Source organism: Leopardus geoffroyi, chromosome A2 (genome assembly GCF_018350155.1).
Source record: "Leopardus geoffroyi isolate Oge1 chromosome A2, O.geoffroyi_Oge1_pat1.0, whole genome shotgun sequence".
Classification (NCBI taxonomy): domain Eukaryota; kingdom Metazoa; phylum Chordata; class Mammalia; order Carnivora; family Felidae; genus Leopardus; species Leopardus geoffroyi.
In genome coordinates, this window is record NC_059331.1 from 21,792,918 (window position 1) to 21,819,453 (window position 26,536).

The 26,536-nt window shown below is 43.7% G+C and overlaps 1 protein-coding gene across 2 annotated transcripts in view; it reads right to left on the minus strand.

Annotated features, from left to right (window-relative positions):
• Positions 1–3,556: 3,556 nt before the first annotated feature.
• The window catches only part of DCP1A (decapping mRNA 1A), a 58,143-nt gene continuing 35,163 nt past the window's right edge, over positions 3,557–26,536 (minus strand). For both annotated transcript variants that reach the window (XM_045493178.1, XM_045493179.1), the window contains 5 exons: positions 22,681–22,794; positions 11,840–12,592; positions 9,590–9,655; positions 7,855–8,073; positions 3,557–7,547 (listed from right to left, as the gene is read on the minus strand). In XM_045493178.1, the coding sequence (XP_045349134.1) occupies positions 7,467–7,547; positions 7,855–8,073; positions 9,590–9,655; positions 11,840–12,592; positions 22,681–22,794 (1,233 nt within the window). In that variant the 3' untranslated portion in view covers positions 3,557–7,466. The remainder of the gene's footprint in view (positions 7,548–7,854; positions 8,074–9,589; positions 9,656–11,839; positions 12,593–22,680; positions 22,795–26,536) is intronic.

Below are 26,536 nucleotides of genomic sequence, written 5' to 3' on the forward strand. Positions count from 1 at the left end.
GGGCTCCTCAGTTTCCTTTCTGGGAGAGGCACAGTGAGTCTGGGCACGGAGAGCTGAGAGCCTCCGGGCTGCGGTGACGGAGGGGTGGAGGAGGCTGGCTCCCAGGTGTGCGGGGCCCTGGCCAGGCCCTTTGTGGTTGTGGGAGAGGGGCCATCATTTTTTTTTTTTTTAATTTTTTAAAAATGTTGATCGTTTGATTTGATTTTTTAAATATGTATTTATTTTTGGGAGAACACAAGCAGGGGAGGGGCAGAGAGAGGGAGACAGAAAATCTGAAGTAGGCTCCATGCTGACAGGCTGACAGCAGTGAGTCCGATGTGGGACTCGAACCCATGAACCGTGAGATCGTGACCTGAACTGAATTCGGATACTCAACCGACTGAGCCATCCAGGTGCCCCAATGCTCATATAATTTTGAGAGAGAGAGAGAGAGAGAGCAAGCGAGACTGCATGAGTGCTGGAGGGGGGCAGAGAGAGGAGGAGACACAGAATCTGAGGCAGGCTTCAGGCTCTGAGCTGTCAGTACAGAACCTGATGTGGGGCTCAAACTCATGAACTGCAAGATCATGACCTGAGCCAAAGTTGGAGGCTTAACCCATTGAGCTACCGAGGTGCCCAGAGAGCAGCCATCTTTTGAGTGGGCTGGGGACAAGTGTCAGAGTGAAGCAGGGCTTCTCTACAAATTTGGGGAATGTGTGTCGTTGTGCTCGAACATTTACATACCTAATATGGAGCATTTCATTATAATACTTAAAAATTTCTCCTTTAAATAAAAAAAAAATTTAAATGTTTATTTATTTTTGAGAGTGAGAGCGTGCACGTGCGTGAGCAGGGTAGGGGAAGACAGAGAGGGAGAGAAAATCTGCCCAGTCAACACAGAGCCTGAGGTATGGCTTGAACCTGCAAACAATGATGAGATCGTGATCTGAGCCAAGATCAAGAGCTGAACACTTACCGACTGAGCCACCCAGGCACCCCTAAAATTTCTCCTTTATATCACAATTAGGATATTATTTTATTAAAAAAATATTTATTTATTTTTGAGAGAGAGAGAGAGCGCATAAGCAGAGGAAGGGTGGAGAGAGGGACAGCCAATCCAAAGCAGGCTCTGCACTGACAGCAGAGTCCAACGTGGGGCTCGAACTCATGAAAGTGTGAGATCAGGACCTGAGCCAAAGTCAGATGCTCAACTGACGGAGCCACCCAGGTGCCCCAGGATATTATTTTAAAATTGTGTGTGCAGGCATAGGTTTATTCTATGTGAATTCCAAGTCAGGATGGTAAAGGAGGAATCACAAAATATTTGTTCAAAAAGGGGGTGAGGTGCCTGCTGGGGTGGATCCCCTGGACGTTCATGTTCAATGGGGGCAACAGCCCACACACCATTACTAGACTCCCCTTCCCCACCCAGAGAGCCTGGTGGAGGGTGGGGGTCTGACCTCAGTTGGGAAAGCTTCTCAGTGCCAGTGGGACAAAGAGGGTGTCCAGCTCTGTTCGGGCAAAGACCCCTGCCCATGAGAGGTCTGGCAAGGACAATCTCTGGGAGCGGGGACATGTCAGGGAAACAACAAAGTGGGGCTTGGGTAGCAATGTGTGCAGGGGTTCAGGTTTGCACCTGTTTCAGAAACCAGGGCACCGCTGCCAAATCTTCGAGAGACTTCACAGAAAATGGGCGGGGGGGGGGGGGCGGTTTGGCTGAGGGAGCCACCCAGGCCTTGCCAGGGCTCAGGCAGCACCAGACTCGTTTTTCTGGAGTGACAGGGACCTGGTAAGAAAACAGTTCCTGTGGACTGTGGCTGTCTTCTGGGCTCCACATTCTGGGGCCCTTTTCAGACTGATGGACTGATATCAGTCTAAGCACAACCAGTGCCTCTGGCCAAACCCCCCCCAAAAAACCAAACACACAAACATGTTATTAGAGACAACTAAGAAACCTAAAACCCATCTGCTACAGCTCTTATTCAGGACCCACTGACCTTAGTTTTTCAAGAAATTCCAATGAGCCTAGTTACCTGGTTTCCTAGGCGCCGACAGATACAAACCAGCAGGTGAGCAGACCACTCTAGCTTTTAACAAACATTGGTAGAGGTGGTAACGAGACCCAAGAAACTACAAAAAGCAATCCAGGATGATTGATCATGGAGACAGCAGAGTCAAGAAAGGAATTCTAGACCAGCTCTTCGGCCTGCTTGGCTTCAGGTCTGTGACCCCATTCTGGCTTAATAAGCGACTTTGGCACATAACCCCAGCCGCTCTCAGGTTCGACTTCCTCTCCCTAAAATGGTTCATCGTGAAGATCCAAGAATAAGTATTGAAGGAGCATGCGGCTGTACATGACTGGGGTGTGTGTGTGTGTGTGTGTGTGTGTGTGTGTGTGTGTGTGTAAACAGCCATAAAGCACAGGCTAGCTTATCCTCTGCCTTAAGAAAGTAGGCATGGATAACAAACATTTTATGGAGAATTTTGCTTGGAAACTAAATTGTTGACAATTTAGTTAAACTAAATTTTTAGTTTAGTAAACTAAACATTTACTAAAATGTTAACAGTTGTTAGGGAGATGGGTGATTAACCAGTTTTTTCCTCTTTAAACTTTTCTCTATTTCCTATAATGATTATATTCTAGTTTCCTCCCTCTTTCTTCCCTTACCATCCTGGATGCTGGGCACATGATAGCTCGATACTCATGAATGGAGTGAATGTGGGAACTGACCCCAGATTGTAGAGTCTCCCATAGAACAGTGTTTTTGTCTGTGATTAGAAGCGTAACCTAGACGCACATGGGTGGCTCAACTGAGTGGTCGACTCCTGATTTCAGCTCAGGTCCTGATCCTAGGGTCATGGGATAGAGCCCTGAGTTGGGCTCCATGCAGAGCGTGTAGTCTGCTTAAGATCCTCTCTCAGTGCGCCTGGGTGGCTCAGTAGGTTAAGTGTTTTAACTCTTGATTTAGGCTCACATCATAATCTCATGGTTCATGAGATCGAGCCCCGTGTTGGGCTCTGTACTGATGGCATGGAGCTTCCTTGGGATTCTCTCCCCGCACCACCCCCCCCCGCCCCTCTCCCTGGATTGTACTTGTTCTCTCTCTAAAAAAAAAAAAAAAAACAAAAAAAAAAAACCCTCTATCATGATGAGCACTAGTTGTTGTCATTGAATTCTACTCCTGAAACCAATATTGCACAGTATGTTAACTAACTAGAGTTTAAATAAAATTTCGAAAAAAGAAAAACCATACTCTGTATCTGGGGAAACCACAGCAGAGTAAATGAAGTTCTTTAGCTGTCTACTCACAGAAGTTACACACTTAATGTTTAGCTACCAGGGAAGGAGGCGCTCATCCACAGACGCCAGGACTCAGGGTCTTCAGGCCCAGGAGCCCGTGTGGCCTGTGGCCCAGCTGGCTGGGCCCAGGATGGAAACAGACAGCCAGAGGCTTTCTCTGGCAGCTTTGCTCTCTCACCTTAACCCATCTCACCAGTGCGAGGCTCTGGCAAACGGTAGCAACTCATTTAGAAGTTCCATTTCTATAAATTAAATAAAAACACAATTAAAATGTAGTAGGTGCTAAAACTTGGTTTTGAACTTTTATTAAAAAAATATATTTGCAAACATATAAAATTTAGGATGAAAAATGCTCATTTGAAAACATGTAATAACTTAATATTTGCAAACATACACAGATGGTATAAAATCCATACCATTAAAAATGTTAATGATGAAGTATTGCGCTCATGGAACAAAATCTTGCTGTAATTCCAGAGCTTCTCACCCCCACGCCTCAGGGAGCGGAGAATCTGGTACACGGAAAGTCATGAGAGCCACATGGCCAAAGCAGTAATACAGAATAAAAAACCATTTAGAACACATATTTTAAAAACACATTTCTTAAGGATCACACAGGTAAAAGGGAAACACGCTTCTGCATTTTCCCCAAAGTGAACGATATTGCATCTTAGCATTTCAAATGATGTCAAATACAAAACCGAGTGAAACATTGCACACATCTCTCCTGCTGAATTTGCTGGAAAACAGGCTCCTTGAGGCCCCGGCCCACTCAGGGAAATGTTCTCAGGCACAGCTTTTAAAAAGCCCGTGCAAGGTCCTTTACTTGGTTTAGATCTTAACATTTTATACACCTGAAAACACAGGGCACTCTTGGTTCCAGAAGGTACTCTGAACACAACCGAAGAAAACCAAAGCTAGGTAAGAAAGAAACGTGTGCTCAGCAGCAAATATGCAGCAAGAATGCGGGACACCCGTCCCCGTGAATCCTTGTCCTCACTCACGTGGACCAGACGCCCCGTGCCTGTGCCCCCTCTCATTCCTGTTTCTACCTTTTGCCCAGTTACTGTGTGATGGCTGATTTTGTTTTTTAAGCAGTTAGGCACCTTCAATTTCATGTTGCATTATTAGTAATACAATGGCAGTTATGGCCTCTTCTACCCAAATGAGAAAACTTGAAGCTACATTCTTGGGGGGGTGGGGGGGGAAGAATAAAGCTGCATGGTTTAAACATATTTACCTAGTACAGGATTTGATAGGGTTTATAGTTCTTACAAGGAAACACAGGCAGGAAAAGAACAGATGCTTGACATGCAAAATTGGGCCGGACACATTCTAAACAAGGTGTGTGCAGCCTTCAGCAGAGAAGGACCCAAGTCAACTTGGGCTCTTTGCAAGACACCACTCTGTGAAGGCTGCTGAAAAGCCTTGGAAGGTGAGCTGTGGACACTCCCACATAGACAGTATGAGAGGCATCTCCTGACACTGACAGTCACTTGGAAACTTAGGATTCAAAGTCCCACCTTAGGGACTCTGGAGAGACGCATGACGAGGAGGGGCTTCTGTCTTAAAGGAACAAGGCTGTCTGGGAGGTGCAGGAGTCCATTCAGGACACCACGTGACTACAACACAAGAGCAGGGCCACCCACTGGCCTGGGGCAGGGGGCGGGGGGCGGGGGGAGGGGGTGGCGCACAGATGGACATGGTGGCCTAAATGCAGAACTAGCAAGAAGCATCTGTGTTTTGATGTCCATTCTGATTGAACTAAGGTTTGAAGTGAAGGTTCCAGTGAAGTCACCGCAGCAACGTAAACGTGCAACCTAAGCCAGCATGAGGTTCTGGATAGTAAGTGTGACCGAGGAGTAAGGCAACTGAGCTGTGACTTCCAGGCCAGGGTCATACAACCGCGACTGTTCAGGCTTGGCCTGACTTTTCTGGGGACTCATTCTGGCCTAAACTTCCTGGTAATCGTGACAGTGAACTTCTGGCTTCTGAATTTTAAGTTAATCATACATGAATCTTAGAGTTGAAACAGGCTTACCCTTTTCAGGTCTCCATGACTTGGGCACTTAAAAGTTTATTTTCCCACTAAAGAAACCTTATCATAGATTCTCTTTTCTGTCTAACATATTCCTTGCTTGGAATTAAAGGGTGAATGTTAACAGATCTGACTGCAGACCCTCTTTAAGATAGTCGCTCTTAACTCCCACATAATATTATACATACTCAAGGCATTTCAAGTCAAATGCCTATCACAACAAGAATCCCTTGATTCTTCCACGTGCCAAAGCCCACTGAAGCTACACTGGGGGTGTAGTCAAACCTCTTCTCTGAGAAAACCTGTTTCTGGAGTCACATGGGCTCCCCCAACACCATCTCCTGCTATAACACTCTGTATCTTACTTCGATGTTCTCCTTCCTGGGTGACGTACGAGCAATTCATTTTTGGTTGCTGAATTTACACACTACTTTTGAAAACAAACTATTCCCAATGGAGTATGAGAATGTATGAGCTTCCCTGACTTTTGAACAATTCACAAATAACCAGGTAGACAGGAAGAGAAGACACTAAGTTGACAAGCAGAAAAGTTGCCCAGGAAGCATGTTTAGACCAACAAAAGCCAATTAAAGTATTCTTTATGCTAAAAAAGAACTAAGACCAAACTAAAACAAGTATGTCATTCACAAGTAGTTTTCTAAAATCTCAGCTAGGAAAAAAAAAAAATCTATGGATTTATGATTCAGTTACCATTAAAGCTTAAATGATTGTTCCGAGGAACCATCACATCCATCAGCATTATTCATAGCTAATCCTTATGCTAGCTGGTTGAACCAATTGGGTTTTTACCCCATCATTAAATAGTGCTCAGAAAAGTAAGCAGTGCATCTTAATTGGTTAAATACTACAAAATGATCTGTATCATAGAAACGAAGACACTTTCATTCAAAGAGTATCTTAAAATTACTATTGCTGAAATAAATCAAAATCTACATTAAAATATTACTAATCACCATTACATGCCATAAAAGAATAAATATAAATCATGGCAGGTCAATAGCAGCATAACAAAGCATCTTTACACATCTTCACACTTTGGGCTGCACAAGTACTCACAGCCTAGGAATACATTGGTAAAGTTCTGAATTTCACACTTTGTTTTTACCTCCATATTCTACAATAAAGTAAGGGCAGTGTGAATAAAAGCTCCCTTTTCTGCATAGCTTTAAAACTACTCTCAGTAGACTCGAGGAATGGAACCAGAATGGCTTTGTCAGATTGGTCCACTGGTCCTTTTGTCAAAGTGTTAAGGAAAACAATCAACAATGATTTCTGCGTTTAGACAGAAAAGGAAAATAAGGCTACACTTCACACAAAACTTAACACTGTCCAAACCACTCAAGAGTTTAACATAAAGTGAAGGTTTCTGATCGCGTTTGGTCTTTACCAGCCCCAGCCTTTGCTTCCAAGGTGTGACATGCTACTCCCATATTGTCACAGGGCCTGGCGGGGCCCTCTTCTCATGGTATCACTGCCCTGGGAGCCGCTGCATGGCAGCACGGGGGACACTTAGAAACAAAGCACAACTGAGAAATTTCAGAACTTTTAAGGCCCAGATGGGGCATTCATATAAAATATACTTCACTTGGAACAAATCAGTCTTAATTCGCCAACTTAAACTCTGATCCTTAAAACTCAAAGCTACTTTGCACAGAGCAGACTTCTGCTCTTTTCAGAACTTGACTATGAGCCTAAGACTCGAGTTTCTAGGGTGGGGAGGAGCAGGGGAAGGGGCGCGGCTGGGCTGAATTCTGCTGCAAGGCTGGTGACCCCTCCTAAGACCTTGAAAGTGAAAGCAAGCTGAAAATCAGACTCCTAATTTCACACCCTTTCTTAGAGCTGATGAAAACACCCACACAACTTTAACACAATGGTCTTTTTTAGTTTTTTTTTTGTTTTGTTTTTTTTTTTTTTTTGTCAAAACAAAGGTCTGCTGGTGATGCTTCACAGTGAAACCTCCATTATCACTGAGAACGTCACTTGGAAAACATTCTTAAGGAATGAGTCTCTTTCTCATAGGCTCAATTTCAGGATTCTCACAACTTAAAGTTCTGTTTAGAAGTTTCCATGACGAGGCCTATTTGTTTCTGAGGTCGACATTCTGCCTTCGGATTTATTCTACTCCAGTCATAAGTTGTGGTTGTCTTTGTTCTTGGTCAGAACCTGCAAGTAGACTTCGTGAAGTGTACTGAGGAAGCTGGAATCATTCTGGAAGAGATGGTAATGTTTCATTTACCTCAGTAGAACTTACTTCCTTGACAAAAGTTTAGGAAAAAACCTGTATAATGCTTTGTAGAACTAATCACCCAAAGAATCTCACCACCCAGAGACAAGTGCAAACCATACTTCGGAATTCACTCAGTCACTTTTCCATTAGGAGTGTATGTTCAGAGAGAAACATTACTCCTGGCTAGGCTTGAATTTACTTTATGAACTGATTTTCTAAGAAGAACTTACATATTTTTTTTTTAATTAAAGAATGAAAGTTTAAAGACTCCATTGATGTCCTACATACCTTTATTAGATGTATTAATGTATCCTGGAGCTGAGACTTGCTGAGAATAATGGAAGGCTTTCTCTGATTTTCTGATGTTCCAACAGTCAGGGGAGAGGGGGCGCCTGTTTTCCTCTCAAGGTCTGCGGACCTTGTAACTGTCTGCTGGAAAACACTTGGGGACAGCAGGACTGAGGACACTGCCATGGTTGTTGCAGTGACCAGCGTGGGGCCTGCGACCTGCAGGGGAGCAATGGTCATGAACAAAGCTTGTTAAAGGATGAAGGGCCTGTTTATTGGGATGCCAAGTCTGATCATCATAGAAAGGAAATAGGACCACAGCCAGATATGAACAGTAAGAACAATCCTATGGTAATTAAAAATGTAAAGTTTTATATGGGGAGCACAGGAATGATTGGAAGAGGGCAAGAGGGAACTTTCTGGGGTGATGGAAATGTTACATGTCTTGACTGGGTGGTTACCCAAGGAATATATGTGTGTTAAAACTCATAAAACACCTGCACTTTATCTGTATTTTACTTCAAAAAAAAATGGGGGGGGGGGATAAAAAAATCCAGTTATATGAAGCATTAGTTTCTTCTGTAGTGTTTAATACATTTATTATACCACTACAGGTATCAAAGATACAACCTCTTGGGGCACTTGGGTGGCTCAGTTGGTTAAGCATCCAACTTCAGCTCAGGTCATGATCTCACAGTTCGTGGGTTTGAGCCCTGTGTCGGGCTCTGTACTGACAGCTCAGAGCCTGGATCCTGTTTCAGATTCTGTGTCTCCCTCTCTCTCTGCCCCTCCCCTGCTCACAGTCTGTCTTGCTCTCTCTCAAAAATAAATAAAAACCTTAAAAAAATTAAAAAACAAAGACATAACCTCTTACAAATAAAATGAACATCTACCCATTTAGATGTGCTTCTATGCTAACGATGGCTAACCATCAGAATACACTAAGCCAGTAATAATCAGCATTTTTAATAATTCCCACATTTGATACAATCAGCAGATTGTACATTCCTTTCTTCTGTCACCCCTCCCATTCATAAACTGCCACAGTTTGGTGCCATGCCAGGCTGAGCGCCTCTGCTGATACCCACGCAGCAGGATGAGATATAGGAAAGACCAGTTCATACCACCAGTCAGGAGCTGGCTGCAGTTGAAGTTCTAAGACTTGAGGAGGGTGCAAAGGCTCAAAGGCAAATGGGAACATAGAAGTTTAGGAACTGAAAAAAATAAGTGTGCACTTTGAGGTTGGTAGGTAATGGAGGGTGGGGAAAACATTTAAAAAGTGAAGCAGGAGAGAACAAGCAGAGGACAGAGTGCACAGGCCCGGGAGGCGCTGTCGTTATAGCTGCGGGAAGCAATGAGCGCCCAGAGCATAACAGCGACTCGTAACCAGGGCATCACAGCTCTTTCGGGGCAAAGAGCACCTCCTCCTCACGGAAACCAGGCTGACGTGCACTCAGCTGACACACACAGAGCGCCCAGCCCAGCTGGTGGCTGATCCTGCCCTGCGTACGGTCAGGGAAGACATCAGTACAGAGATGGTGACTGGAGGCCCAGGGCGACTGGGTGACTGGAAGCCCACAGGGGCCGTGGCGATGAACTCGGCTGGGGTGGCAGGGGAGCCTGGCCTAGGAGGGGCATCTAAGAGGGCTCTAGGCTTGAAAGGTACAACGTTCTATGGCACACACAGCAGAAGAACTTAAATATAATGTGTTCTTCAGAGAAAGGGGGTCCTTACCGGGATGGCACTGGGTAACACCTTAGGCTGGACAAAGACTTCAGGATCCTGGTTTTGCTGCATAGACTGCAATGTTTAAAAAGAAAAGATGAATTGGGGCGCCTGGGTGGCGCAGTCGGTTAAGCGTCCGACTTCAGCCAGGTCACGATCTCGCGGTCCGTGAGTTCGAGCCCCGCGTCGGGCTCTGGGCTGATGGCTCAGAGCCTGGAGCCTGCTTCCGATTCTGTGTCTCCCTCTCTCTCTGCCCCTCCCCCGTTCATGCTCTCTCTCTGTCCCAAAAATAAATAAACGTTGAAAAAAAAAAAATTAAAAAAAAAAAAAAAAAAAAAGAAAAAAAAAGAAAAGATGAACAGACTTAACAAGTTTCCATGAAGATTTCCCAGCGACCAGGGATAAACCCACATTAGCAATAAGGAATAGTTCAGACATTAACTAGCTCCTAGATTCCTGAGGGAAGAGGCTGACAGCAACATTTAACAACGTAACCAATGTGTCATATGTGAGGCCAGGGCTCTGGGACAGCCTCCGAACCGCTCGGGTTCCCTAAGAAAGGGGCTGTGTGCAGAGCCGTCAAGAGGTCTCTAAGGAAAGCAGAAACCTGTATCTAAGAGCTGGGGACAGCCCAAGCACATTTTTGCTGTTGAGTCTGTAGAGACGCCATGTTCTGGCAGCACGAGACCTTGCTAAGGCCGTGTGGACTCTGGACAGGGCGGCACTAAACAGTCCTCATGCAGAGTCACCTTCCTTCCATGTGCTTGCTACATTTTGTCCTCCTTCACTGGGAGACAAAGAACTTCTTGCTGTAGAGCAAATGCATTAGAATTCAGTGAAGCCCCAGGCCTTAAATGAAATGGAAATGGAAATATACACGTATGTAAGTGTCCCCTGTGAGGAGGCTCACTGGAGAGCTGGGAGCTGTCCCCAAGGCCAAAACATGGAGGGGTCAGAACAGTGGTGGCACGGGTGTGTCAGGGGGTGACACCAATCTGTTATAACATTCTCTCTGCTTATACTACAGAGAACCTCAACAGAAATGGCCCAAAATGAAAATTGAACAATATAACCAAGATACTGAACTCCCTTTCTTTCTGTGCAAGATTTTAAAGGACTGGAACAGAACAGTCCACTAACTAAGAAATCACACACGATTATTATGATGGGCTCGTCTGTATAATACTATTTGGTATGATGTTAAGACTGTGGATTCTTATCAAAGGCACAGGACTGAAGTTTTGGGAGGCAAGCAACACTGCTCTCAAGCAGAAGACTCTGCCCCTCTCGAGAAGCTGTGTGATCTCGTACGCATCACTGCAGTTGGAGCTGACTCTCATCTGCACACTCACCAGCCTCATCCCTCTCTGAGTGGCAAGGCTCTTCTTCACGCCCCACTCCCAATCGACCACCAGGCCCCACTGCCCACACCTGTTAACAAACCTGCTGGTCCACACTCTCGAAGTCAGGCCGCACCAGTTCAAGCCTGGGTAACTGTCTGGCCTCCTTCGGGTGGCCCTGCTTCCACCTTCTCCTTTCCCAGCTCACCACCTCCCCTTAAAGCCCTAGAAAGGCCCCCTGGGGCTGTGAGAACAAGCCTCGGACTGCTTCACGGAGTTTACAAAGTCCTGCTCCTCAGCAGTACCTACGCCCCCAAGGTCCTCCCAGAGGAGGCCCGGCCACACTACAGGTCTTTAATGCCTCTCATCTCCAGGCCTCTGCACACACTATTTTCCTGACCTCAAACACTTTCTCTACGTCTAGGAAAGAGCTGACTAACTCCTACTGAGTCTTCAGATCTCAGCTGAATATGAGCTTCATTGGGAAGTTTTACTTGATCCCGTATCTCCAAATCTGGGATGTGATTATGGCCCGAGGTGGGCACTCAGTGAGTACCAAGGGAGTTGGGGATGGGACAACGCTGGGGATAATCTGGATCTATGGTCCTGAGTCAAATGCAGACTCCTGGAATTGTCAGGCAGAAACAAACAAAACCCCCTACAACGCATGCCCTGACAGGAAAATACCGATATTGTTTTTTAGCTTGTATCAGTTGAGATATCTGGGAAAGTGGAACTGGGTCACAACACCGTGTACCAACGGTCTAGCTGTTCATTACTGGGCTTTCCACCTCCTGTCTTCCGGCCCTGGGTGTACGGAACAGTCGTCTCTTTGAAGCGACTGTCTCATGGGAGTCAACATCAAGGCCTCTGCAGCCCCATCCTACCCAGTTAGAGCCCCCCACCCTCCTGCCGGTACCTGAAGGGGAGCAAGCACCATGTTGCTGAGGGATGCTGAAGCTCGCGCGGCTGCAGTCTTAGGGGGAGGCTCTATGAAGCTCTCAGGTGTGGCCAGCTGGCCGGCTGCTGAACAAAAGCCGGATGTCATGGCACTTTTCCCAAGTGACTGCGTCTGTATTTGGTCATGCTGTGGGGTCAACCTGAGTTTCTGGAGAAGATCAACACTTGGGAGCGAGGTACCAGCTGTGTTTGTCACACTCAGTGGGGCCCTGAAGGGGCTCTGGGTGGCAGTCAGATTGGCGTGGCTCAGCTCAGGGACTGGCTGGCTCAGGAGTGGAGACCTCTGTCTCGGCGTGGTCTTCACCGCCTGTATCATGGTGGTGTTTCGGGGTAAGCTGGGGGGAACCTGTGCCGTAGGAGCTTCTGCTGGCAGAGTCGGACTGAGCACAGGGCGCAACGGGACGGCATAGACGGGGGCCTGTTTTTCACTGGACTGTGTGATGGAGGCGGGAGTGATCAGCACCGGGGTGGGGACTTCAGGTTGGACTGAGTGGTGGGAGGCAGGATGGACACCCAGGTTGTCCGACTGAGGGGCTCCTCCTGACTGCTCAAAGGGAAATGGTAGGAATGAGCTGGGCTCTTTCTGGGAGGCATCTCCTGGCAGCTTCTCCACTTCTTCTGAATCCAGACCCACAACACTTGGCTGTTCTTTTGGCAAAGAGGTTCCAAATAATTCTTCCACTGTCAGATGTTTGTGTCCAGATGGAGCAGACTGAAAAACAAATCAAACTGCCCAATGAAAGAAATCTCTTGCAAACCAGTGTAACCAGACTTCTTTCCCATTAACCAAAACATTTTGCAGAAGCAACGATAGATGGAGTCTGAAAATAAGGAAATGGAACAAACTGAAGATGTGCTAGGGACTAAGGCCAAAATGCATCTTGTCTCCCCATGCTGGTGGGCAGAAATCTGCATTAGTACTAAGATCCAAGTTTTAGGGACTCCCAGGATAGTGTTAGAATTCACCTTGTTTTCTTGGCAAAGGGATATAACGTAAAGGAGAAATATTACAAATAGTGCTTGGTTGCCCTGTACCAGTAACACAAGCAAGGAAACAATACTCAAGAGGACAGAGGCCAAACGCTGAGTAAGTAATCCTATCTTTATTTTCATAGTTCTTGATAAAAAGCTAGGCACTGCACCTTGAGGACTAGGTCTTAAGTACCAGAAAATAAACTGAACTGTTTTTTAAAATAGCAGGCCGTTCCTCCTTTCTACTACAAGATCACAGATTCCTTCAGAAGAAGCAGACATGTAGGTCTGAGAATGTTCACTTTGCATCTGCTGTAGTGGTCTGGCTTACTGATACCACTGCAATGATGTGGAGGGGGAATATTTACGCTTTCCACTCCTGAGCTTTCCTACACCTTCCCTTCATGTGCTATGGTCATATTCATTTGCCCTTTATTTTCAGAGTGCCTGCAGGGTGCCAGGACCTGCGCTGACCTGTGCCCCCAGGACACAGTAGGGAGGAACAAAAAAAAGTCTGACCCTGATAGGGCTTGTGTTCCAGTGGGGAACTAACCTAAGTACTTTGAAAACACATACAGCCTCGACATAGGTTTTATTCCATAAGCGTGTACACTACTTAGCTGCTCGGATATATATTCACATGGAAAAAGACAGTTCACTGAAACACACGGTTTTCAGTTCCTCAGAAGGCCGATAGAGGCCCGACACTACACTGCCCCTGAAGCAGAAGGATGAGTGCACTATGGTGTGACCACATTTCTACAGGAAAAAAGCACTGGTTTTCCCAAGCAAGTGTTTGCTGCATCCGTGTGACAAGTAGTTACAGGTTTCTCTGCTATCTGAAGGGGGAGCGTTCCTGGGAAATGTTTCTAAGCCAAAATGGCAGAAAGTGAAGAAGCAATTACCATTGATTCATATGGAAAAATTCTGAGCATCTCTGGGTCCCCAAAATAACCCATTTTCAGCTTTTCTTTACAAAATTTTTAATGTTTATTTATATTTGAGAGAAAGAGACAGAGAGAGAGAGAGAGAGAGAGATGGAACATAAGCAGGGGAGGATCAGAGAGGGAGACACAGAATCTGAAGCACGTTCCAGGCTCTGAGCTGTCAGCACAGAGCCTGCCATGGGGCTCGAACCCATGAATGGTTGAGATCATGACCTGAGCTGAAGTTGGACGCTTAACCAACTGAGCCGCCCAGGTGCCCCTCTCTTCGGCTTTTCTGATACCTTAGAACACATCTTGCTAACAGGTGCTCACAGACCCAGGTCAAGGCTGTGGCGGCCTGAGGCTGGGGTGCTGAGTGTGGTTCCTGGGGAAGGGGCTGGGCAGGGCTGCCCTCTGTCCAGGGTGCCCGCTGCATCAGTAGCTCAAATGTCCAATGTTATTTCACTTTTTACCTCTTCTCACACAAGCAAAAACTGTCTTTGGATTTCTTTCGGTTGGCAAAACAGTTACCGATGTGGGTCTTTCCTAAAAGCAAAAGTGGCTTAATGTGAACTTTTGAAAAGGGGACGGTGGGGACACCTGTATCGGGTTTAGCAGGTGCCCAGGACACTGTGCTGAGATGGGTGGGGTGGGGAAGAGAGGGACTTACTGGCAGCAGGTTCTCAGGGGAGGGGTTGAGGCTCCCTCTGCTGTGGAGGGAACCAGGGAAAGGAGGCCAGTACCCAGGGGGTGTGCAGGGTGGCTCACTTGTGAGGGGTGGATGGAAAGGGAGTGCCACTGGGGTGTCTTATCACCTGCTAGGTGAGAGAACGGAGGTGGGGCAAAGGAACAGTTGTGGAGAAGAGGCAGAAACTTCCTCTAGTTGTAGAAAATTGTAATTCCATACCGAATCATTTCTTCTTAGAAAATATCCAGTAAAGAGAATTAATGTAATATTTCTTGGCAAGTTAATGGGACAAAAGGCTTTAAGTGAAGGGATTCTCAAATGGCAAGATTCAGGCCCCACCCCCCCAGCCCCCCATTAATGCTGTAGTCACAACACTTCTTGTACTTTAAGGAATTTTCCAGATTCAGGATCTTACTTCAAATACAATGTAGCACTAACATCTATTATAAACTGTGGAGATAAAAAAAAAAAAAAAATGCAAAAGATTGTATACGGTTTAATTTCCTTATGTTTTTACTTCTGAAAAAGTTGCAGAGTTTAGGATCTGAAATCAAAGACACCCAGATTTAATTCCCAGCTTAGCTGGGAAAATTATAGTCTATTTAGTTACCTCATCTGAAAAATGGGGGCAATTATGGCAATTACTTCTCACAGAGCTGACGTGAAAGTTAATTTCTCAATATGATACCTGGTGCCCAACAAGCATTCGATAAATGGAGGTTGGCTATTATCATTATATGAACACCAGACTGTCTTACTAGCAATCATAATAAACCTGTGTTTGTATATGTTTTAAGAAACATCAAATACTATGTTAGAATATTAAAAATTCATCAAATCCTTCTGGAATATCATATCCCGTGATGCAAAATAACATTACCGTGACAGATTATAAATCTGTCATGCCCTGATGCAATGACTCATTAAAGACACAGTTGTTGGGGCTCCTGGGTGGCTCAGTCAGTTAAGCGTCTGACTTCGGCTCAGGTCATGATCTCACAGTTCATGAGTTCAAGCCCTGCAATCAGGCTCTGTGCTAACAGCTCAGAGCCTGGAGCCTGTTTAGGATTCTGTGTCTCCTTCTCTCTCTGCCCCTCCCTGCTTGTGCTCTGTCTCTCTCTCTCTCTCTCTCTCTCAAAAATAAACGTTAAATATAAAAAAAAAGACATAGTTGTTTATTTAAAACTCACTGGTATCATTTCAAATCCATTCAAGGTAATTCAAAAACAGACAGCAAATTCCCATTTGGGACACACTTCTCGTCCTCTCTGTCCAGGCCACATAACTAGTAGCAGGGGTGCATAGGTTCCATTTCCCCAGATGGGCACTAGGATTGATTCACTTTTAGATCTCTGGCATCATAAATGTCCACTGATGAGCACAGACATAATTCCACTCCTCCCCACCGATTTCTGACAGTGATGACAAAATATACATAACCAAAGTTACCATTTTAGCCATATTTAAGTGTAAAACTCAGCAGCATTCAGTACGTTCACAATGCTGTATAACTACCACCATTATCTACTTCCTCACTCACAGCCCCTGATAATCTCTATTCTACTTTCTGTTCCTATGAATTTGCCTACTCTACGTACCTCGTTTAAGTGCAATCATATACTTGGCCTTTTGTGACTGGCTTACTTCGCTCTTGGCAGTGTCCCCAAAATTCATCTATGCTGTACCATGTGTCAGAATTTCCTTCCTTTTAAAAACGCTGACAAATACTCCATTTGTATGCATATACCACATCTTGTCTACCCATTCATCTGAGCATTGACACTTGGGCTGTTTTCATCTTTTGGCTATTGTGAATAATGCTGCTACAAACACTGGTGTAAAGTATGTTTAATCCTTGTTTTCAATTCTTTTGGGTATACACCCAGGAATAGAATTGAGGACCTTCCAAACTGTTTTCCAAAGCTGTTGCACCATTTTACATTTCTACCAATGGTGCAAAATGGTTCTAACTTCTCCACGTTCTTGCCAACACACCGGCCATTTGTAGATTTGAAAAAATGACTATGCAAGTCATTTGCCCATTTTTGAGTTGGGTTAATTCTCTTTTTATACACATTACGTTTAGAACAAAATGGTCAAGACTGCTTGGCAAAAAGTACTGGAAAACTACACTAATTTTTATTCATTAATACAAATTATGTCAATCTTAACCACCACATCCTGTTTTATATGTATGTATATACACACAAAACAACGCGTGGATGTACATACTTTGAGAAATACAGACCACATTGGGGCTATTCTACTTTGCAAAAACTTGAGTCTTTCCCAGGTAAGAATACAAATATTTTACATTATAAGAAAAGGAGCAATCAAACAACACGACATAGAGATAACTCAACATGAAATACACCTTTGGCTTCAAAAATGGCATGATTCAGGTAGCAATTTTTACCTGTCTAGTGGAACATAAATGGACTTTCGAACAATTAAAATTACCTGCATGTACATTTTGAATGTTTTTACACTTATGCTTTAAAAAAAAAAAAAGTATTTCTAACAGTTTAAAATTGACTTCACGTTAAAAAATGAAACTGGGGCACCTGGGTGGCTCAGTTGGAGGAGTGTCCAACTTAGGCTCAGATCATGATCTTGCTGCTCATGAGTTCGAGCCCTGTGTCGGGCTCTGTGCTGACAGCTCAGAGCCTGGGGCCTGCTCTCTCTCTGCTCTTCCCCCACTTGCACTCTCTCTCAAAAATAAATAAACATTAAAAAAAAATTTAAAAAAAGAAAAAAAAAAAAAAAAAAAAAAAAGAAACCATATTGGAGAGCCCTGAACCCTGATTGCAAAAGTAGCAGAGAGCTTCGAGATTTCTCCATGCAGCCTCCCTACAACCTCTGCCAGGTCAGAAACATTCTCAGACTGTGTCTGGAATAGGATGTGTGGTAATTCATTAGGGTTTCAGAGAAATCTCTGTAAGAAGAGATAAACGAAGTTACGACAGCAGGAAGACTGACCTCAGACAGGACATGTACTGTGTGGGGGGTCCCCGTGCTGCACACCTGACACGCATCACTCATCAGTGAGGGCAGTGCTAGTAGCACTGCCACTTTGTAGGTGACACCCGAGTACGACAGACCCAGACTCCAACCCAGTGCTAACAGTAAGTCCACGCTCTTGACCCTTATGCCCCTGCACTGAGATGTCGAATAAGTATAGTCTAGGACACCTACTCAACTGGATAACGATAAGGACTTCTGGAAAACAGAGATACACCTAAGAGATGGCTACAGGTCAAACCGTGCCCAACTTTGGGAAATATGTACCCGGCTGCTGAATCAGTCACAAGAGACACGCGAACGAAGCATGCTTCTCCACACAAAAGCTTTACGGTCTCTGCATTTGAGAGGACCCTTCTACCTTCTGCCCAGGACAAGAAAAACTGGCTGCACTGCTCTGGTACTTGGACTGACTTATTCATGGATTCATCTCGCCTCATCCACAGAAAAGGTGAATTTTCTTCTTCCCTCATGTCTGAATATGCTTCAAGTCTGGACTCCATGTTTTGCAATGCTTCCCTTACATCAAGGGTTAGTCTCACCATTCTCCCTGTGAAATGGGATTCTGGGAGGAAGAGTATGTGCACCGCCAAATTCCAATATACTGAATTAGGCTTTTCTATTCCTTCCTCACCCCACAGCTCTTGTCACTTAGGGAATTTCCTATTTCTGTCTGGACCTATGGTGTCCATGTCAGATTTCCGACCCGGTCAGTGTACTGGGCACACCAGAAGCTATGTATTATTTAGGAACCAAAAAGCAATATAAAACATACCAGGGAAATAGTCCCAAGGGACTTGTGAATTGTGAAACTGAAATGGAACCGAATATTATCGGGACTTGACAGCATTTGCTCCTCAGCACCAGGTGGCAGTGTTACTAAACACGTGTACAATCTGTGTGGAGGGTTGATTATGGATTTAAGCTAATTTTAGTCAATCGCATGGCTTCTGACAATATCCAGATCACTTTGACCTATAAACTGGGATCTCAGAAGACTGTGAGAAGGAGGGAATAGCGGCAGCACTATTCTCACAGGAGGGTACAATTCTCTGTGTGCCCAGCGGAACCCTGTGTGCCCACAGATCCAACACCAGAGCTTTTGCTGACAGGCTGAGCAGCTACAGCTCGTCATACTCCCCTTCATCTTTCCTTTCTTTCTTTCTTTTTTAAGTTTATTTATTTTGAGAGAAAAAGAGAGTGTGTGAGTGTGTGTGAACAGGGAAGGGACAGAGAGAAAGAGAGGAAGGGGGGAGGAGAGAAAGAGAGAAAGAGAGAAAGAGAGAAAGAGAGAGAGAGAGAGAGAGAGAGAGAACGAACGAGCCCTACGCAGGCTCTGAGCCGTCAGGGCAGAGCCCGATGCCGGGTTTCAACTCATGAACCGTGAGATCATGACCTGAGCCGAGATCAAGAGTCGGACGCTTAACTGGTGGAGCCACCCAGGTGCCCCTCACACTCTTCATCTTTCAATGGACAGTGTTTTATGGTTCTTAAGGCATTCTTTGGGGTCCATTTCTCACTCCCCCTGTTATTAACTTGGTTTGAAAGTTTATTACAAATAGTCTCTAGTGTATAATACAATGGAAGCTATGCATAAAAATAAATGTCTTTAAACTTAATGATTAAGGGGCGCCTGGGTGACTCAGTCGGTTAAGCGTCTGACTTCGGCTCAGTCATGATCTCGCGGTTCGTGAGTTCAAGCCCCGCGTCAGGCTCTGTGCTAACAGCTCAGAGCCTGGAGCCTGTTTCAGATTCTGTGCCTCCCGCTCTCTCTCTGACCCTCCCCCGTTCATGCTCTGTCTCTCTCTGTCTCAAAAATAAATAAACGTTAAAAAAAAATAATAAACTTAATGATTAAGATTTTTTTCTCCTTTTCATTGCAGTTGCCCTATTTGTGGCAAATGAACTCATTTTTTATTGCTTTTAAGGTGATGGAAATTTTTTATCTCTTGATCTTGGTGGTAGTTACAATGTTTAAGTTACATTTATAAAATGTTACAAGGTTGACACTTTAGATTTGAATATGTATACTATGTATTAATTATATCCCAGTAAGAAACTGTTCAAATCCTAGAGCAGCTAGAGTTTTACAAAATTTTTTTTTTTTTTTTTAATTTTTTTTTTTTCAACGTTTATTTATTTTTGGGACAGAGAGAGACAGAGCATGAACGGGGGAGGGGCAGAGAGAGAGGGAGACACAGAATCGGAAGCAGGCTCCAGGCTCTGAGCCATCAGTCCAGAGCCTGACGCGGGGCTCGAACTCACGGACCGCGAGATCGTGACCTGGCTGAAGTCGGACGCTTAACCGACTGCGCCACCCAGGCGCCCCGAGTTTTACAAAATTAATGTGAGTCTCAGGGTGTCTGGCTGGCTCAGTCAATAGGGCATGTGACTCTTGGTCTTGGGGTTGTGAGTTCACGTCCCACACTGGATGTGGAGCCTACTTAAAATAAAATTTAAAAAAAAAAAAAAAAAAATAGCCTGGGTCTCAGTTTTCACACACACACAATACTGGTATTAATGCTACCTTCATCTCATGATTATATAATTTATGTTGCCATGTGAAGAACTATTCTCTGTACAATAAAAATGCTGACACCAGGTGCTACTGGACTTAAGAAACAAAGCTTAAGAGCATTTTGATTGTTTGCAATTGCCTGGAAATCTCTGCGTAGTTCTCATTTCCTCCCCGCCCTTCTCCTGGTCGTGGTTGGAGTGCTGCTCCAACCCACTGCAAAACCTATCTAGCCAAGAAGAGTGTGGCCTGCCACCTGCTGTACTCTTGAGACGTGAGAGTACTCTGCTGCGGTGCCGAGGCCAGACTCTGGATATTGGGCAGGGCTCTGGGAAGCTTTGTTTACCCTTTCAGAAAGCAGGCATTGACTTCCTGAGCCTGGTTTGAATTATAATACTGATCAGTAATAGGAAACCTCTTTTATCCTAAGGTCTGTGCTCTAAATGGTTCTCTGGGTCCTGGGTCTGTTTCTTCATTTGGTTCTGACAAGAACTCTGGGAGTTGGCAGTGCAAGAACCCTTAAGCCCATCATTCAGAAAGCAAAGGGGAAGTGACTGCCTCCACTGAACACCCAGGGCTGATAAGCCAGACCAGAAGGAACACAGGCAGGCTGTTCCTTCTCTCCCTCAACACATGTTTTGCAAAAATTGCATTTTATATAGCACAGTTTTTAATATATGTTTGACCTTCAGGACTCTAAATGCAAACACAGTAAAAATGAAGCATGGGAATATAGTATTAAAAAACTGGCTTAAATCGTCATCTAAATATCTAAAAACATTATGGATATATTGCTGATGGGAATGTAAAATAGTACAGCCTTTCTGGAAAACACTATGGCAGTTTCTTAATAAACTAAAACATGAAATTACCAAATGACCCAACATCTGCACTCCTGGGCATTTATCCGAGACAAATGGAAATTTCTGCACAAAAACCTGTACAGAAATGTTCACAGAAGTTTTATTTGCAACAGCTAAAAACTGAAAACTACCCAGATGTCCTTCAACAGGCAAACTGCCAGAAATGGTTAAACATATTTTGGTACTTCTACTTGACTGGGTGGAAGAGTAAAAAGGAACAAACTACTGAAAAACCTAATAATCTCAATGAAATCATGCTAAACGAAGAAAGAAAATCTCAAAGGTTTCTATATCATTCCATTTATATAACATCCTTGAAATGACATTATAGAAATGGGGACAGCTTCATGGCTACCAGGGTTAAGGATGAGAGGAGAGGGAAAGGAAGTATGACAGGGGAGTCAGTGTGAGAATAGAAGCACAACACAAAGGATCCTTGTGTTGATGTAAGTCTTCGGTATCTTGACTGTGGTGTCAGATATACAAAGCTACATATGACATAAAATTGCACAGAAATACAGACATGCACATTAACACAGAAGTGAATGTGAATAAAACTGAGGAAATGTGAACCAGATGGGTAGATTTTACCGGTATCCTAGTTGTGATATTGTACTTTATTTTGTAAGCTGTCATCAGTGGGGGAATTGGTAAAGGGTAAATACAGAAATGGGATCTTTCTGTATTTATTTATTTTTTAAAGTTTATTTTGAGAGAGGGTACGTGTGCACATGTGTGCACGCAGGAGGGGTAGAGGCAGAGAGAGAGGGAAAGAGAACCCCAATCTGACAGTGCGGAGTCCCATGCAGGGCTCAAACTCACGAACCATGAGATCATGACCTGAGATGTCTTGATTTAGACTTGGACGCTTAGCTTACTGAGCCACCCAGGTGTCCCTCTGTATTATTTCTTGTAACTGCATGTGAATCTGTAATTATCTCAAAATAAGAAGTTTAATTAAAAAGCTATGGGTTTTACTTGGTATTTGTTCATTTACCAAGCCATTGGTTATAAAGAAAACTAATTTAGTCAACAAATATTCACAATGCTAAGTGCGGGGGATATGGCAACAAACAAGGCAGACAGAAGTGCCTGCCCCCACAAGAGCTTACATTCGGATGGGGAGGAGACACAGTGCATACAGTAAGAAAACAGCAAACCAGGTTAGCTGGTGAAGCCTTAGGGAGAAAATAAGGCATGGGAGGACAGGGGTAAGGGTTCTTTAAAACAGGGTGACCAGAGAAGGCCTCACCTGTATGGAGAATGCTTGAGATTTGAAGGAAGAAAGGGAGCAAGCCCTATATGGGAGGAAAGTACTCCAGGCGAAGGCAACAAGTGCAAAGGCCTGTCCTGAGGCAGGAGCAAGCCTGGCACATTTGTGGAAAGGCAGAAGGGCCAACGAGACCAGGGCCAAGCAAGCAAGGCAGGAAGTAAGAGATGAGGCAGGGGTCAGGAGGCCATGGACCAGTGACAAGGCCCTGGCTTTTTTTTAATGGAGGGCGATGGGATACTACTGGGCGGTTTTGAGCAGCGTGATGTCGTGCTCTAACTTCTGGTTTATCAGGATTACTCTGGCTGCTGGGTGAAGAGCAGGGAAGGGAATGGCAATGGCAAAAGATCTATAACCAGAGTGGAGGCTCCTGCAAAATCCAGACGGAAACACAGGGCAAATGACAGGAGTTACCATGTTGTTGCCTGTATGTATCCACCTCGACAGGTAAACAACAAATATTTTTTGTACCTCACTGATATCCTTACAAAATATTACTCTGTGTTTTGTACCCTGGGCAAAGCTAGGGCTTTAACTGTACAAACCTTATCTTGTGACCCAGATGGCATCTCTTCTAGAGTCTCGGTGCTTCCCAGATTGGAGAGCTGAGTGCTTGGCTGTAACCCAGGGCTGGAGATATTGGAGTCGCCCATCTGATTCTGAAATTAAAAGGAAAAGTATATCATGTGAACAGTTTGCTGACTACTATTTGGCTCATAAGACATCTGAGGTTATCAGCAATGTTATTTTAAAAACAAGCAAAAATTCCCCCAAATGTTTTGCTTTGGACTCTCAGGTAAGTAACTTAAAAAATAAAATTTCTAGACAGTTGAGCACTTGGTTTTAGATAATAGTGACAATTGTTTTTATATCCCTTGAAGTGCATATATTACTGCTAAGTAGTGTTGCACTGTATGACCACATTACTGTCTTGTGGAACACTCACCCATAGGAGGTCATTTGTGCTATTTCCAGTTTTTGGTAATTACGTATAGAGCTTTTATATTCATAAAACCTCATGCACGGGTTTTTGTGTGGACAAAAGCATCATTTCTCTAGAGTAAATACCTAGCGGTGGTATACCTAGGTCATATGGTAAAATGCAGTTTTCTTCTAAATTTTTGTAGTTTTAAATTTAGATTTAGGATCCATTTTGAGTTGATTTTTGTATAAGGTGTTACGTTTATGTTATGGATTTTTTTTTCTTTTTTTGTATGTGGATGGATGGCCAATTGTTCCCAACACTATTGGTTGAAATCATTGTATACTCTTAAAACTTAAACTAAAAAGATCTCTAAGCATCACCATCAAGATGACAGTCATTAAATGTTTTAAAATTCCTGTTAACTTATATGTAACACCAAAAGTGAAAATACTTTTGGTCTTAAAGAGAATCCTAAAAACAGATCATTAGGTGGGCACAGAATTATGAATTCTTAGGAGCTGAAGTTATTATATTTGGGCTATGTGATCCATTACCCATGTCACAATGGACACCAGAAACAGTTTAGAACACTCAGGAGACCAGACTTAAAAACGAAGCCCCAAACTTCAGTCCAGGGACACATTAATTTTGATAGCAGAGAATAAGTACATGTGCTTAGCACAGCGTTAGGTACTCCAATGTTAAATGAATGGCTAAAATGCATTTATTCTATTCAAATGACGTAATCCTTATAACACTTTTTATTCAGTGTTATCCATTTAGACAGAGGTGAAATAGCCTGGGACAGCCTATGAAATATCTTTTTAAAAACATCTATTACTGAAATACAGTTGACACACAATGTTATATTGGTTTCAGGTGCACAACATGGTGATTAGACAATTCTACCTATCACACAGGGTTCACCCAGGCAAGTGTGGTCACCATGCAAAGTTATTACAACATTACTGATTATATTCCCTGTGCTGTATTTTTCATCCCCATCACTTACTCATTTTATAACTGGAAGTCTGTACTTCTTAACCCCCTTCAACTGCCTATGAAATATCTTATTTTCTACCCCTTTGTGCAACACCACCATCAATATGTACTAACACATTATGGAGAATGCTTGGAATTAAACTGCATCACAGAAAAGCTCAAAACAATGTTCATAACAAGTTCCTAAGAGCAGAGGGTATACAATGTTCAGAAACATTTTCAAAATTGGGAGTTTTCACATAAAAATCCCAGCTTGTTATTTTCGGAGAGAAGCTGGACACCTTTGCAACAACTGGCTGGAGCTGAGCTGCACATGACTCTCTGATGCAGGGCCAGGTTGTTTGCATCAGGGCTACCCTGGCCCACCCACTACATGTGCTTCCATGGCCCATGTGGTTTTTGGGGCAGTTTAGTCTCCTCTACTTAACTCAACATGAACTACAAGATGGACTGTACTTTAAAAGGTCTCAGACATTTTTTTTATACATGTGCAGGGCTGTTCTTGGAAGGTTTAATCTGAGTTTGTAGATGACACTTGCTATTTGTACAGATTCGGGGAAATGGACAATCAAACTTTCTGGAGGGTAATTATAATATTTAGTAAAAACCTTAAAAATGACAAAATCCTTCGATCTACCAATTGTATTTCAAATAGTTTATCTTAAGAGAAAATGCTGAACACGAAGACTTAGCCACAGGATATATTTCTGAGTTCTTAAGAGAATCAGAAAAGAACAGCATATTGTTTATGTAAAGCACGGGAGAAAAAACATGCAGCTATTAATACCACTCTTCTCTTTTTCAAAAAGTTTTCATTCTACCGAAAGAAATCTCACAGGGACTCCCCTGTGAGATGAATAAACAGCTACTGTCATCAAGGTATTGTTCTTTGAAAAAAAAAAACTGGTTACAAAAGAGTTACTAATAAAAGCGACTTTTAAAACTAGTTAATAATAAAACTAGTGTAGAGAAGCATACCATACACTCTGGGACACATTTACACATATTTTTGGAAGGATACAAAGTATTATCAGTGATTATTTCTAGGTGGTGGGATTATGTTTTTTTCTTTTACTCTAATCTTTAAATATGAAATACAAACAACCTCTCAACCAAAATCCAGGATTATATCCTGTGGCTACAAGCAACTCAGTAAGGGGCCGCTGTAAAGGATTGTGGCTTTAGCTATCTTTCTTACCTTTATTATTATTACTTTTTAATGGTTTGTTTATTGTTTAGAGAGAGTATGTCAGGGGAGGGGCAGAGAGAGAGGGGGACAGAGGATCTAAAGCGGGCTCCATGCTGATAGCAGTGAGCCTGATGCGGGGCTCAAACTCATGAACCATGAGATCGTGACCTGAGCCAAAGTTGGACGCTCAACCAACTGAGCCACCTGGGGCCCTGTTTCTTACCTTTAAAAAAGGTAAGTTGGTTAAAACAAACTATAGGACTTTAGGAGAAAATGTTTACTATAGAGTTTTAATTTCCCAACAGTCTTTACTGTAAATCCTTCACCCCAAAGCATGGAATTTCATTCACGGTGGGTGGGGGGGGATTTAGGATTGGGGTTACATGCCATCACTGAGGCATGGCTTGCACCTCTGCCCTAGACTGTCAATCTAAGTCTCTACTACAGATAAACAAAGGGCCATCTGGAGCTGTGAGGCAGCTGAGAGCGCCCATGCAAATACTTGGCTATGAATTCACGGGTCACTGCGAATTCCAACTCCCATTTGGTTGGACGACAGGCAAGTGTAGACATGAAAAAAACCTGCTCTTTCAGGAAGCTCCACCTATTTACAGATAGTTTTCAAAACCAGAAAGAATTATAAAAAGGAAGTACCAAAGATTTACAAAATTCCCAAAGGTTTATTAGTTTTAATCTAGCCATAGACATCATTTTACTTATTCCATAGCATGGGGGAATTTTCTTTACAACGGTAATTACCGTGCTCTCCATATTCTTACCTTTTGCAATGTGTCACATTTTCAGATTGCCTGCTTGACCTAGAGTTCCTTTATAGCTTTGTGGACAAAACCAAGGCTCTGTTCCTTCTTTCGTTTTGTGGCTACTTGCTTCTTAGGCTGAGGAGTAAGCCAGGCCACCTCCCAGAGCACCAGCTCTGGTGCACAGCACCTACGCTTTCTGTCCCGTGTGGCACCGTGATCTAGTCATCACTAGGAATGCGTGACAGAGCCCTGGATTTATTAGCTACCTGTTCTCAGAACACAAAAAGGCCTCTATAAAAACAGAACAAGGCATCTATATAGATAGCCAGATCTCATTAAGGATATGAGAGGGAATTTGGGGGAATATAAGGTGACCTAAAAGAACAGAAAATTATTCTCGGAATTTATTCTCATCCAGTTAGGATCCTAAGTGTTCATGCATCCACTACAGAGATACTGCTTTTCCTACATTAATTTTCAGAGTTCCATAAATTCCTCTTAATTCTCTATGAGACACTGAGGAA